Below are 15,000 nucleotides of genomic sequence, written 5' to 3' on the forward strand. Positions count from 1 at the left end.
CCAAGTATCACATATGGGGATGATACAAATTAGATTACTTTATTACAAAGTCTCTAATTAATTTGATTATTTTAAAATCTATTTACAGCCCTATTTTTTCATTTAAATTTGTAAAAGAAAAAGTGTATTGAAAGTTCATGCTTACATCATGCGTGAGTCATAATAAAACATTTTAAAAAGCATGTACAACTAGGTTAAATAAGTCTGTTGTCCAGTCATATGATTTGTCATTTAATTTTTTAAAAATCTCGTCTCATCTCGATCTCGTGAACCCAATCTCGTGTCTCGTCTCATCTCATCTCGTGAGCAGAGCATCTCGTCACCTCCCTAATATTGGTCAATATCGGATATCGGTATCGGCCAAAATTTTCACATCGGTGCATCCCTAGTTTTTTTTTTTTAACTGTGTTGCACTGTTCCATTTTGCTCTATTCTACATAATCCTTTTCTTCATAAATCTTTCAACAGTCGGTGCGAGGGTGTGGAAATAAGATTATAAGCCCAAGAGAGCTCTCCTGCCCAATATGTTGGTAACACCTTAACCCTGTGAAACCTGAACCATGAAAGCAATGAGAGAAAATTCTAACTTTTTTGAATTTGCTTCAATATTGGTCCCTTATAAGAAATGTAAAAAAAAAAAATGCAAAATGTTGTTAAGGTCACTGAGATATTTAATGCATCATATATGATGCATCAGGCTTTTAATGAATGAAAATTCCAATTTCACGACCCCTATCCTTGTTTTAGCAGGACCATATTTTACATTTCCCACAGCCTGGTTGGGTAATTTTTTAAAATCTATGTAAAAACATAGCTGATCGAATGCTTAACAACCTATTTATGAGTGTAATAATAATAATAATAGTATTTGTATAGCACTGTGTCATACAAGGCATGTAACTCAAAGTGCTTAACAAATGGGAAAAACATTGTTAGAGATAGATTTAAAAGGAGAGGTATAGAGGAGAGGCAGAAAAAGCAAGAAGGCAGAGGAAGAAGAGATAGACAGAGAATGTAGAGTCATAAGGTCAACGTAGGTTAGGACCAGGATTCTTAGATGTGTAAGGTCCATAGAGGCTGGGCCTATCATAAGTCATAGATAGTCACACAGAGATTGGGCGCTCAGGTGCGGCCCCTGGTGGCATCAGGGGTGAGGAAAAACTCCCTATCGCTTGATTCATAGTTTGTGAGGGGGAAAAAAAGCTCGGTGAGGTCTGAGAAAAAAGACCCCCTGTAGTCAGGAAGAAACCTCAGGCAGAGACCAGCGGCCACCTAGGGGAGCCCCCTGCCAGGGCTGGATTGCGAGTAGTAAGGGCGCTGCGGCGGCTGGGACACTATGACGTCTTGGCAGCTAGGAGTTGGCAAGGATGAAGAGGTGGGTCTTCAGCTGCTTCTTAAAGGAGTCGACGGAGGTGGCTGATCGGATCTCGATGGGGAGGGCGTTCCATCTCTTGGGCGCATAGCAGGCAAACGCGGCGTCGCCGATCTTCTTCTGCGGGGGGGTGGGGGTCCTTAGCAGCTTGGCATCAGTGGACCTGAGAGCTCGAGCAGGGGCATAAAAAGAGAGCATGTCTGAGATATAGCTAGGGGCAAGTCCATTTAATGCTTTAAATACTGTGAGCAGAATCTTAAAGTCGATTCTGTATGAGACAGGTAACCAGTGCAGGTCTGCCAAGACAGGAGAGATGTGCTCTCTCATTCTGGTTCTTGTTAGGATTCTTGCCGCAGAGTTTTGAATGAGTTGCAATTTGTCAATTATTTTTTTTGGGAGACCAGAGAAGAGAGCATTGCAGTAGTCAATCCTACTGGTGACAAAGGCATGAATAAGTTTCTCAGCGTCTTGTCGGGGGGCCAAGCCGCGCACTTTGTTGACATTTCTAAGATGGAAAAAAGCAGATTTTGTTATCTTGTTGATGTGAGGCTCAAAGCTCAAATCCGAGTCTATGACCACACCTAGGCTAGTAACCTTATCTTTAATGTGTATGCTTAGGTCACCTAGGCTTGAGTGGAGTTTTGCACGTTTTTTCTTAGGCCCAATGAGCAACACTTCAGTTTTATCTTCATTTAATTTTAGGAAGTTACTGTTCATCCAATCTGTAATGGCAGACATGCATTTAGTCAAGGCATGAATGGCAGTGGTTTGGCTAGGCTCGACAGAGATATATAGTTGAGTGTCCAGAAACAGGTGCCGCAAATGCAAAAGCGGACCAACGACCGGCTGATGTGACATTTGTGACGCTGGACGAAACACCTGGCAAAAGCTTCGCAAAGCAAAATGTGAGTAGGCCTACTCACTATTGGGAAAGCAAAGGGGCTCGACCCAAAAACAGAGATAAAATACTAACTTCAACACCAGTGCGGTCTGCTGCTGCCAGACCAACTTTTTCAGGGCAGCCCATAAAACTTCAAAATCGATTTGAGTGCCTTGAACAAGTGGAACCAGTTGCTCCCAGAATAAAAGCTGAACGTACACCGCATTGGAATAACAAGAACAAAGTTAGACGGCAGCTGCCTGCCTCTCCTACAACACTTGTTGTTGGTGATCTGAGTGTGAAAAATATCGGAAATGGAACTTTTAAAGTGTCCTGTCTGCCCCATGCATCCGTACGTGAGACCAAGGACAGTATCCCACAATTGGTGTCTGACCACAGATCTATTGATCGCCTTGTTGTTCACTGTGGGGCAGCGGATCTGTTCAAAGAGCAAATAACTGTCAAAAAGGATTTTAATGACTTATTTTCAACTCTAAAAGATCTGAAAATTCCATTCTTCATCAGCGGGCCAATACCAGCACCATGCTATCGCGACTTTGCGTTTTCGAGATTAAATTGCCTAAACACATGGCTGTCAAGGACATGCAGATCCAACGGTATCAGCTTTGTTGACAATTTCGACCGTTTCTGGAAACGCACTGTACTTTTAAAAAAAAACAGTGCAGAACTGAGTTGGACCGGCGCCAAAGTGCTGACAGACCAGTTGGTTTGCAGCATTGAGACCTTGGGCGCTGATAAGCGGCCTGTATCTGTATCCACTCAGACACAGTGCTCTTTCAACAAGCCCTCTGTGCCTGTAAGTGTGCAAACTGAGCCACAGACTGGCGAAAGCACACACACAGATGACGTAGCCAAGTCCCTCTCTGCTCAAGTGGAAAACAACGGAACACACAGAACTCGCCACAAACTGAACCAGCTTTCGGAACAGCTGGAAGATCTGTCACAGAAACTGGCAGCAAGCCGCTCGCCGGAGATCAAGTGTTCACCTCCTTGTCGGACTGGCAAAATGCCATTGGCATCACCAATTCCACCTCCCAGGTCTGCCAAAAAGCGACTGTCCACACAGGAAATAGGAAATGTGGTTTCCTCAAAACCAAACTCACCCCCCAGATGTGGCGAAACGCAGCCACCAGCAAGCCCTGGCAACGGCGACAAAATGCAATCACCAATGGAATCACAACCTTCCCGGAACGACGAAACACCATCTTCATCTCCCAGACTGAGATTTCCAGAAACTATGGCGAGACTACTCCCCTATGCCAGATCTACCTTTTCTACCCCCAGACATTCCTACCAAGCCTCCTATGCGGATATTTCTCAAGGTCAACCTCATTCTACCCCAAAATCTAAAAGGATACTTCCATCCATGACTGCACCCAAAAAAGGCAAGGCCCCACAACCACCTGTCTGTGCTCTGGAGTACAGTAGTATCAGTGAGGATGACATGGTTGAAAGCACAGTCTGATATCAACTGGGTCCCTACCCACATAGTAACAGTTGTTTTGAAAATAAGCAGATAAGGGGACCCGTGGACAATCTTATTCCAGTTCGAACAACAAAACGAGGTCTCTTGAGGACACGCATACATTCCCCCAAGACGGCAAGCATGGGAAATCTCAGACTTGTCCCAAAAAAACTCACTACCACAGTGGAAATGCCTCCAATGCTCAATGCTAAATTAGCTTTACAGAATAGTAGATCTCTAAGGAACAAGCCTTTTGTTGTCAATGAGTTTATCTGTACCCACAACCTTGATTTTTTATTTTTAACTGAAACATGGCTGGAAAAATCCACTAGCTCTATCACACTTATAGAAGCAACTCCGTCACACTTTAATTTCATTAGTACAGAAAGGCAGAATAAACAGGGAGGGGGGATAGCAATTATTTTCAAGGCACTGTTTCAATGTCAAAAGACATCACTAGGTGAATTTTCATCTTTTGAATACTTAGCTGCAGTTCTAAAATGTTCTTCTGACATACTGTTATTGACTATTTACAGACCTCCAAGACTTTCTGCACCACTCTTCTTAGAGGAATTTGGTGAGCTGTTGTCGAATGTTTGTGTGAACTATGATAGCTTGTTTATAGCAGGCGATTTTAATTTTTACGTGGACGACTTAGAGAATGTCTATGCTAAGGAATTTTTAAGTCTTATTGACATTTTTAGCCTCACACAGCATGTAACAGGACCAACACACAACCAAGGTCACACTTTAGACCTAATAATAACAAAAGGCCTTAATGCTTGTGCTAGTGTCAAAGACTATGGCTTTTCTGACCATTACTGCATTTTTTCTGATGTTTCTATGTACCCTCATGTTCAAAGGGAATCTGTTACAGTCAAAAAACGTATAATCAACTGTGAGACAGCCTCACTCTTTCAGCAAGCACTTTCAGAGATCCAAAGTCAAACCTCAGAGAGTGCAGATGATCTCATGGTTAACTTTAATTCAAGGATGACCCGTATTATGGATGTTATTGCCCCCGAAAAAATCAAAACAGTGGGACGTGAAAAAGCACCTTGGAGAAAGAATCCCACAGTTATATTGCTAAAGCAAGAATGCAGGAGGGCTGAAAGACAGTGGCGTAAATCCAAACTTGAAGTCCACTACCAAATCTATAAACACACACTCTCGAAATACAACCAAGAAATTTCTAAAGCTAGACAATCTTTTTTCTCTGACATAATTAACAGAAATATTAATAATGCACGTGTCCTGTTTGGCACTGTGGAAAAGCTAGCAAGGCCCCCAAATCTAATGCCCTCTGAGTTCCTCTCAGTCAGCAAATGCAATGAGTTCGCATCCTTTTTCAAAGGAAAGATTGAAAAAATACGTGCAAACATACTCACACATGTGCAACCGACCCAAGATTCAGACCAGCTTGCTATGGTGAAGTTAAATCCTAACCTCATGAGAAATTTTCATTTAGTTGATGTGGACATTCTTAATAGAACGGTACAAAGTCTTAGCTCCTCTACATCTGACTTAGATATTTTACCAACAGCCTTCTTCAAATCCATCTTAAATCTAATATCATCAGATGTACTTCAGATCATCAACACCTCACTACAAACAGGCATATTCCCAGGCTGTCTGAAAGAAGCAGTTGTGAAACCCTTACTGAAAAAGAACAACCTGGATGCACTGGTACTAAACAACTATAGGCCCATATCCAATTTACCATTCATGGGTAAAATAATAGAGAAAATTGTTTTTAACCAATTAACTGCTTTTCTAATGTCTAATAGCTATTTTGATAAGTTTCAATCAGGTTTCCGTGCCTACCACAGCACTGAAACAGCTCTTATTAAAGTTATGAATGACATAAGATTGAATTCTGATGCTGGCAAATCATCCGTCTTGGTACTTCTTGATTTGAGTGCTGCTTTCGATACAGTTAATCATTCTATATTACTACATAGACTGGAACACTGGGTTGGCTTTACGGGCATAGTGATCGACTGGTTAAAATCGTACTTACAACAAAGAAGTTTTTTTGTCGCCATTGGAAGACATACTTCATCACCAATGTCTCTGGATTGTGGGGTCCCCCAGGGCTCCATTCTGGGACCACTACTGTTCAATCTGTATATGTTGCCACTGGGACACATTATCGAGAATAACTCCATAAATTACCATAGCTATGCGGATGATACCCAGCTCTACTTATCTATGTCCCCAAATGACTATACCCCCCTTGAATCACTCTATCATTGCATGGACCAAATTAACAAATGGATGTCTCACAATTTCCTCCAGCTGAACACAGATAAAACTGAAGTAATTATATTTGGGGAAAGAGAGGAGAGACAAAAGATTGCTACTATCCTTGAAACGAAGGGACTGAAAGCAAGGGAAACAGTAAAAAATCTTGGGGTCCTCATTGACAGTGACCTAAACTTCAACAGTCACATGAAAGCTATTACTAAGTCTGCATTTTATCACATAAAAAACGTCTCTAAATTTAGGGGCCTGATGTCTAAACATGATCTGGAGAAGCTAATACATGCCTTTATTTCTAGTAAAGTTGATTACTGTAACAGTCTTTTTACTGGCCTCCCCAATAAAACCATTAAACAGCTTCAACTTGTACAAAACGCAGCTGCAAGGGTTCTTACAAAGACAAGGAAGTTCGACCACATTACTCCAATTTTAAGATCGCTGCATTGGCTCCCAGTAAGCTACAGAATTGATTTTAAGGCTATGCTACTTGTGTTTAAATCACTAAATGGAATGGGACCCACATATCTACTGGATATGTTTCAGCTGTATGCACCAACTAGGTCACTAAGGTCAACGGAGAAGAATTTGCTGGTGATTCCAAAAGTCAAAACAAAGTGTGGAGAGGCAGCCTTTAGCTTCTATGCTTCAAAGCTTTGGAACCAGCTTCCAGATGACATAAAAAATGCACCCACTATTGATAGCTTTAAATCTAGACTCAAGACAAAGCTGTTCTCAGATGCTTTCCCCTAGCTTAAATTACTTATTCTTATTATTTTTATTTTTTATTTAATTTGTTTTATTTTATTTTATTTTATTATTATTTTTACCTTATGTTTTATCTTAATGTTTTTAAATGCTTTTTGACTCTAATTCATTTCCTTCTTTCTTCCCTGTTTCCTTTCATTTACATTTGTGAACTTTGTGAAGCACATTGAGTTGCACCTGTGTATGAAATGCGCTATATAAATAAACTTGCCTTGCCTTGCCTTGTCATCGGCATAGCTATGAAAATCAACATTGTGCTCTCTGATGATGGAGCCCAGGGGCAACATATAGAGAGAGAAGAGGAGAGGGCCCAAGCAACTACCCTGAGCAACTCCAAAAGGCACATCATACTTGTTGGAGACGTATTCTCCGATGGTGACAAAAAACTGTCTTCCTGTAATATATGTTTTGAACCACTCTAAGACGTGACCGGACAAGCCTACCCAAGATTCAAGGCGGTCAATTAGTATGTTGTGGTCTATCGTGTCAAAGGCGGCACTGAGGTCGAGGAGGATAAGTGCTGAAACTTTGTTTGCGGCAGTGCTGAGCCTAAGATCACTTATTATTTTGGTTAGTGCTGTTTCGGTGCTATGGTTGGCTCTAAAGCCTGATTGGAATTTTTCCAAGATATCATTCCCAGCCAGATGTTGATTAAGCTGTTTAAATACAACTTTTTCTAGTACCTTAGATCATTATTCATTTTTGATGTGTAATTTGAATATATGGGTCCATTACTACAATTGGACCATTTCTCCATTCACTTCAATGCATTTTTTACGAGATCATAATTTCAACATTTTGCATTACATTTTCAAAATTGCAAGTAAAACCCGTTTCTTAAGGCAATATCTTTGTCTTGAAGTAAAACAACTTGTGTGTTTTGTTAAACGATCGTCGTGGTATGCTTTGTAAGTTTCCCTATGGAGCAAATGCATTGATGGCTGACTTCCTGCCACCGCCGGATGGTGCTTATATGTTTCATCAGTTTTAGCACGATCTCTCTGCAACACGGTGTAAACATATAAACTCTTCCTTGATTAATTGCACAAAGCAAGTGTTCAAATTAAAGGATGTAGAGTTATATTTTGGAAATTTGTACACAAACCTTTTGCAATTTGACGATATCTCAGCGTCGGTCAGGGAAACCGCTTCTACTCCATTTTTGCATTTTTCGCCGAGCTGTGATCAACTTGTTGTTGACCGCTGCTCTCTTGTGGCGGTTTCCGTGTACTGCAGGACGTTTGGAAATGACACGCAGGATGTTTTTGAGATGGATTTTTTTTGTGTGTCAGCGTGGAGAGGGTTTTGAATTTGATGAGACATATATGATGCATCCGGCGCGATAGGGTTAAAATAATATCTGCTTATTAAGCATTAATAACACTTTGTAAATAATGAACAAATGATGAACAAAACATTTACAAATGTTTGCAAATGACTGGGAAATGTTATGTTATGTTGATATTTTATGTATTTGATATTCATAAAACATTTACAAATTGTTTGTACATGAATAAAAAATAGTATGTTAAAAGATTTGTAAAATCTTACACATATTATTTCTAGATATGTTATAAATCATGAATAAAATTTTGTTAATCATAAAAAAAACATTTGTTAATGTTTTGTTCATAATTAGTTCATTATTTAAACGTTTTTATAAACAGACATTATTATGAAGCGTTACCAATATAGTCAAAGGAAATACTTCGAACACACACGGGCACAGATGCACAATCAGACACTTACCCAGCCAGTGTTCTCCAGTGATCTTGCCAAAGCCCTCGCGGTACGCCAGCCAGCCTCGGAAGAAGTTGACCGAGCCATCCTCACGCCGCTGGATCACCTGTTGTCACGACAACACAAATGGCAGTCGATGTCATAAATGGTTTGCAAGATTGCCAGTGAGAGTGTATGTGTGGGTGGGTGATTCCGCTGAATCGGTACATAGTCCCAAATCCACATGTCCCAAAATAAGATAAAGATAAATGGCCATAAAATCATTACAATAACAATTACATGCATAATTTTAAAGCACAATATTGACATATATTTTTCTCACCAACCCAATATTAAAAATAAGGCAATTTAGTGTTATTTTCTAATTTCAAATTGCTTTTTTGTGGAAAAAACTGAGATTTTGGAATGTCCCTCTGTCTTTTATATGTTAATCATAGATGAAATCATAGTATTTTCACATTGTTATCTTGTTCTAGGAGTAATGTAGCAGTTAGCAATGTTGCTTCCGGGGCGCTTCCGGGGCGCTCCCTCGCGTGCGACCCAGCAGCCTGTGTCTCTGTCTTTCAATGTTTGGAACTGCTTAAACGGACTCTTTTTAAAGTTAATTTCGCGTATGAGTGTGTACTGTCAGTGATTTTCAGCATGCAAATTATGGGAACTATCTTGGAGCTTTTTGTGCTCTTCCTCTCGGCATCGCTGCTACTGGGTTCCCCTGCCTGTTTGGAAGCAGGTGGACGCGGGATTACCGGGAGATACAGCAGAGAGTTTCTCCTCTCCTTGCGGACTTCAACCTCCGGGATTATTCCTGATACCATCCCGGGGGCGCTGCAGTATAAACCGCCGGCTCCGAGGCTTCGGAAGAGGGGGAAGAGAGGCGGACTACGCCGGAGACTCAAAACTTTTCGGTTGGACAATCGCCGCAAGTTACCACCGCTCCCCACTATACTGCTGTCAAATGTGCAATCCATCCGCAACAAGACCGACGAACTGGAATTATGGACTAAAACCAGAGGGGAGATCAGGGATTCGTGTTTACTCGCTTTCACGGAATCATGGCTCACTGGCCAAGATCGAGACGAGGATCTGTCAATAAGTGGGTTTGGAAGCCCAATTCGCCTTGACAGATCATCGGAGACGACTGGGAAAAGCAGAGGAGGAGGGGTGTGTTTTTATATTAATGAGCGGTATTGCAACATCATCACGGTCAGGGAAAAAATCTGTACCGCCGACATAGAACTGCTTTCCATCTCACTCCGCCCCTTCTACCTTCCGCGTGAGTTTCAACAACTTTTTTATACACTGGTGTATATTCACCCACGCGCAAATGCAGCAGCGGCTGCTCAGCTGATTGCAGACACAACGCACAAACTGGATGAAATCTGCCCTGACGCACCCAAATTCATTTTAGGGGATTTTAACCATTGTGACTTGAGTAGGACTATGAGGACTTATGAGCAATATGTGACTTGCGCTACAACACAGAAAATGACGTCTATTGATCTGTGTTATGGGTCAGTAGGTGGGGCTTACAGTTCCGTACCTATGCCTTCCTTGGGAGCTTCCTACCACAACAGCGTTTACCTTGTACCAGTGTACAAACCCTCTTTCAGACGCGTGGAGCATGAAGAGAGAACTGTGAAAGTCTGGTCAGAGGATAGTATTTCCTCACTTCAAGCGTGTTTTGAATGCACGGATTGGGAGTGCTTTCAGGAGGGGTGTGATAACATTGATGAACTTACAGACATTGTATCATCTTATGTCACATTCTGTGAGGATATGGTTATCCCCACTAAGACAACGGTCAGCTATCCGAACAATAAGCCATGGGTGACGAAAGAACTGAAATCTGTCATCAACAAGAAAAAGAGGACGTTCTATACTGGGGACATTTGGGAGATCAAAGCAGTGTCCAAAGAAGTAAAAAATGAGATCAGGAAAGCTAAAATTAAATACAAAAGGAAAGTAGAAGAGCAATACAGTGGGGGGGATCTTAGAGCTGCCTGGCGGGGAATTAAATCAATGGCATCTTTAAATCAACAAGCTGAAAGGAGAGTGCCTATTTCTGTTCAAGGGGTTGAGTCATGTGACCTTCCTGATGCATTTAATTTATTTTACTCACGTTTTGAATCATCTGACTTCTCTGACAACATTTCTATGCTGAAAAACACTTTGGTTCCTAACAATGACATAATGATTCCTCAGGAACAAGTGACATGCTTGTTTAAGAAGGTCAATATTAGGAAGGCTGCTGGTCCCGATGCTGTTAGTGGGCGCACATTACGCTTCTGTGCAGACCAACTAAGTGGAGTTTTCACCTGCCTCTTCAATATGTGTGCAAAAGAGGGCCATATTCCCCATATATGGAAGAGCTCCACCATAATCCCACTAGCTAAATTAAGTAAACCCAAGGAGTTGAAAGATTTTAGACCAGTAGCTCTTACATCCTTGGTGATGAAAATCTTTGAAAAAATTCTTAAAGCTGAAGTGATGTCCTTGGTCACTGGTAAACTGGATCCATTACAGTTTGCTTATCAAACTGGTAGAAGTGTGGACGATGCGAAACTCTTTATTTTAGATACAGCATATAAACACTTGGAGAAGCCTGGGTCCCATGTTAGGCTTTTATTCGCAGATTTTTCTTCTGCTTTTAACAAAATGCAGCCACATATCCTGATTGAGAGATTAGCAAATGATTTCCAGCTATCTAATCAACTATTGCTGCTACTTTTAAATTTTTTAACAGATAGAATACAGCGAGTATTTGTAAATGGTCAACTATCACAACCCATTTCCTCAAATACGGGCTCGCCGCAAGGCTGTGTTCTCTCTCCTTTACTTTTTATTTTGTACACCGACAGCTGCAGGACTTCCCAACAAGGAAGTCACTTAGTCAAGTTTTCAGATGACACTGCACTGCTATCTCTATTTCAAGGCCCACACTCCAGTCATGGGCTAGCATTGACCTCATTTGTGAAGTGGTGCGACGATAATTTTTTAGATTTAAATGTAGCCAAGACAAAAGAGCTCATAATTGATTTTAGGAAGGCAAAGGCAGAACCAATAGCAAGTGTCATACATGGGGGAGACGTGGAAATCGTTGACTCCTATAAGTACTTAGGTACAATATTTGACAGTGAGCTCAAGTTCCATATAAACACTGAGACAATTGTCAAAAAGGGACAACAGAGAATTCATTTGCTGAGGAAGCTTAACTCCTTCAGTGTCTCTAAAACCATTTTACGTAACTTTTATCAGTCTTTTATTGAGAGTCTCTTAACTTTCTCTTTTTTATGCTGGTTCAATAGCCTTTCAGTCAAAGACAAGAACAGTCTCAGCAGTATTGTTAACACGTCATCAAAGATTATTGGAACACAGCTAAATAGTCTGAGTGCTCTGTTTAACAAACAAGCAGTCCAAAAGGCTAAAAGTATCACTAGTCAACCTGACCATGTTTTAAGTGGTGAATTTTCATTAATGCCCTCTGGGAGGCGCTATTATTCTGTCAGGACAAAAACAAAGCGTTACTCTGGATCATTCATCCCTACAACCATTAGATTATTAAACAAGGTTGTAGGGGTAGAGTTCATTACTGACCATTTAATTTACTGAGGGCTGCTCATCACTGACAGGACAGGGTGTTTGAATGTATGTGTTAAAATGTGTATGTTTTTGTGTCCTATTTATTATTTATTGTTTTTTGTTTCCTTTAGGTTTTGTATTTCATTTTCTACTCTTTTTATTTATACTATCTATTCATTGACTGATGGAGACTGGGATCGCAAACTGAATTGCCCTTCATGGGACTAATAAAGTAATCTGAATCTGAATCTGAATCAATATGCATAAGTGTAATATCTTTTTAAAAAAATATATAATTTTGCAACCCCCTCAAGTGTCTATTCGCTCGCAACCATTCGGCTTTGACAAAGTGGACATCCTGCCCACGACGCAGCTCATTGGACCTCCAACATGTTTGCAAAGTTCTTCAACCAATCCTACAGCTGAGAGCGGACTCCCATAGAGATGCCGAAACAATTCGACTGAAAGAGAACTCTCTCTGCCTCTCTCTCTCTCACACACACACATATATCTACAGTACACATGCCTCCTACTGTATCACACACACCCTGACAGCCTGAGAGCCAGTTGAGTGAGTGCTGAGTCTTATCAGCTGAACACACAGAGGCGGATCATCAGCCTGTCTCTCCCCTCTAGCACCCAGTGAGGAAATACTCATTAATTTACTAACACACACACACACACACACACACACACACACACACACACACACACACACACACACACACACACACACACACACACACACACACACACACACACACACACACACACACACACACACACACACACGCACTCACATGCACTCACAGGCTCTCCAGGCAGTGGGCTGGCTCCTCATTCATTGGGGAAAATCAGTGTGAAATGACTCTCGCACTGTGGCTAACGAACCACCCACACACAATGAGTGCCAGTAAGGAACAATAAGGAGAGAGCTCCTGGAGACCGTTCAGTTCTTTGTGTTCTGGTGGCCCAGCTTGATTTGGAAATGACAAAAACAACAATCAAAACAACGGCGGTGACATCAGCGATAGTAATTACATTTCCGTTTTTTCCGTGTTATTCCCCAAACTGCCTTGTCCTTACTGCCAAAACGGGGCCCCTGTGGTACTCAGAACAGCCATCAATATAAACAAACACACTAATACTGTAGTCACTCGCACGTAAGCACGCACGCACGCACGCACGCACACACAGGCATTAAAGTAACACTTACTTGTGCTGGTGTGCATGTACAGAATGCATTCACACTGTCAAAAGAGAGGCAGCTTGACTTCATTCTCTTGCATTAAGTAAAAGTTAAAGTTTCCGTCAAGGCAGCATGTGTCCAAAGTTGTGTGTTGTGATGCTCTGGCTGCTCGGAACTCTGGCTGTCCTCAGCACTAATCGCTTCACCCGACCAATGAGGAAGAGCTGATAGAAGAGGAGGGGGTGGAACTAATGTCATGTTGTACTGGGCTAGGGAGACAATAAGGAGGTGCAACTTGACTGAATACTTGCATCAGATGAGCAGCCTGGGGCAGGGAGTCACACTCATCTCATCTGATATCTCTCTCTCTCTCTCTCTCTCTCTCTCTCTCTCTCTCTCTCTCTCTCTCTCTCTCTCTCTCTCTCTCTCTCTCTCTCTCTCTCTCTCTCTCTCTCTGTACGTTGTGTGCATAGTGTGTGTGTGTGTGTGTGTGTGTGTGTGTGTGTGTGTGTGTGTCTGCGTGTGTATGTGTGTGTGTGTGTCTTCATATGTGCGTGCCAGCTCAGTGTGAGTGTGTTTGTGTCCCTCCCAGTCCTCCAGTGGTTGTGGTAGTAAGGAGTGATAAGTAGCTAATGGGGCGTACCTGCCCTAGAGTGATTAGGGTGTTTAGTGCTTTAACGGCTTGTTTATCTGTCTAATACAATACTGTTGTTCAATTAAAATCTACAACCTGTGCCGGCCTCCCTTTCATGTGTGTGTCATTGTCATTTTGTGTGTGTGTGTGTGTGTGTGTGTGTGTGTGTGTGTGTGTGTGTGTGTGTGTGTGTGTGTGTGTGTGTGTGTGTGTGTGTGTGTGTGTGTGTGTGTGTGTGCGTGCGCGCGCGCGCACGTGTGTGTGTGTTTTAGAGCTACAGTCCAGCTGTCTGTCACTGCAGTGTGCTGTGTGTGTGTTTGTGTGTGTGTGCGTCTCTACTCTATGCACTATATATCTTTATGTTTGTTTACACACATTTCTCAATGTGTATGTCTCTGTGTACAGTAGGTCTAATGAGCCTGCTCATGCTTTTATACGCCAGTTGATGTGTGGGTTTGTTTCTATGTCAACTGCATGTTCTAATCTCTAGCTAATACCCCCTCTCCCTTCTCTGTCTCATCAGAGGAGACATAAATACAGAATTGTATTTCACAAAACCACAAAGCTTCAACATCCTGCCTAATACGCAAGTAGACACCGAACAAGCCCCATGCTAGCACAATTACACACACCCTTTTAATCCACCGCAAATGCAAAAGCAACAGTTTAATTAAACCCTATTACTCAGCCAGAGCGAGACATGCTACATTGTGCTAGCAGCAGCAGAGCTGTATGGTGATTGTGTTGTTAAAATTAATTGGCTTTATTGAATTAGCTAAATAAATCCAAAATCAAGGCCTACTTAGTGCCAGCTCTGATGCTCCATTCTAGAACTTGTGTAAGGTGAGCGGTAATTCCATGGTCTTGTTCTGTTCTGTTTCCCTCTTCTGACGCTTCCCTCTGCTGAAACTTTGTTGTTAGAAGGAATGCGCTTTGGCACCGCACGTCTTTCCAAGGGTTAGACCTGGTCAGTATGCTGAGGACGTACGGCACTGGCATTACTCAGACAGCCAGGCAGCCAGACAGAGCTAGCCAGGGTGTTAACCTCAGGCCAGACTTTGTGACTTTTAAACTGAATTCTGATACCATGGGA

At 41.8% G+C, this 15,000-nt stretch overlaps 1 protein-coding gene across 1 annotated transcript in view; it reads right to left on the reverse strand.

Annotated features, from left to right (window-relative positions):
- The window catches only part of LOC134446373 (fibrinogen C domain-containing protein 1-A-like), a 101,718-nt gene that overhangs the window by 33,984 nt on the left and 52,734 nt on the right, over window positions 1–15,000 (reverse strand). Inside the window, exon 5 of the mRNA XM_063195735.1 lies at window positions 8,515–8,611. Within this exon, the coding sequence (XP_063051805.1) occupies window positions 8,515–8,611 (97 nt within the window). The remainder of the gene's footprint in view (window positions 1–8,514; window positions 8,612–15,000) is intronic.

This window comes from Engraulis encrasicolus, chromosome 3, assembly GCF_034702125.1.
Source record: "Engraulis encrasicolus isolate BLACKSEA-1 chromosome 3, IST_EnEncr_1.0, whole genome shotgun sequence".
Classification (NCBI taxonomy): Eukaryota; Metazoa; Chordata; class Actinopteri; order Clupeiformes; family Engraulidae; genus Engraulis; species Engraulis encrasicolus.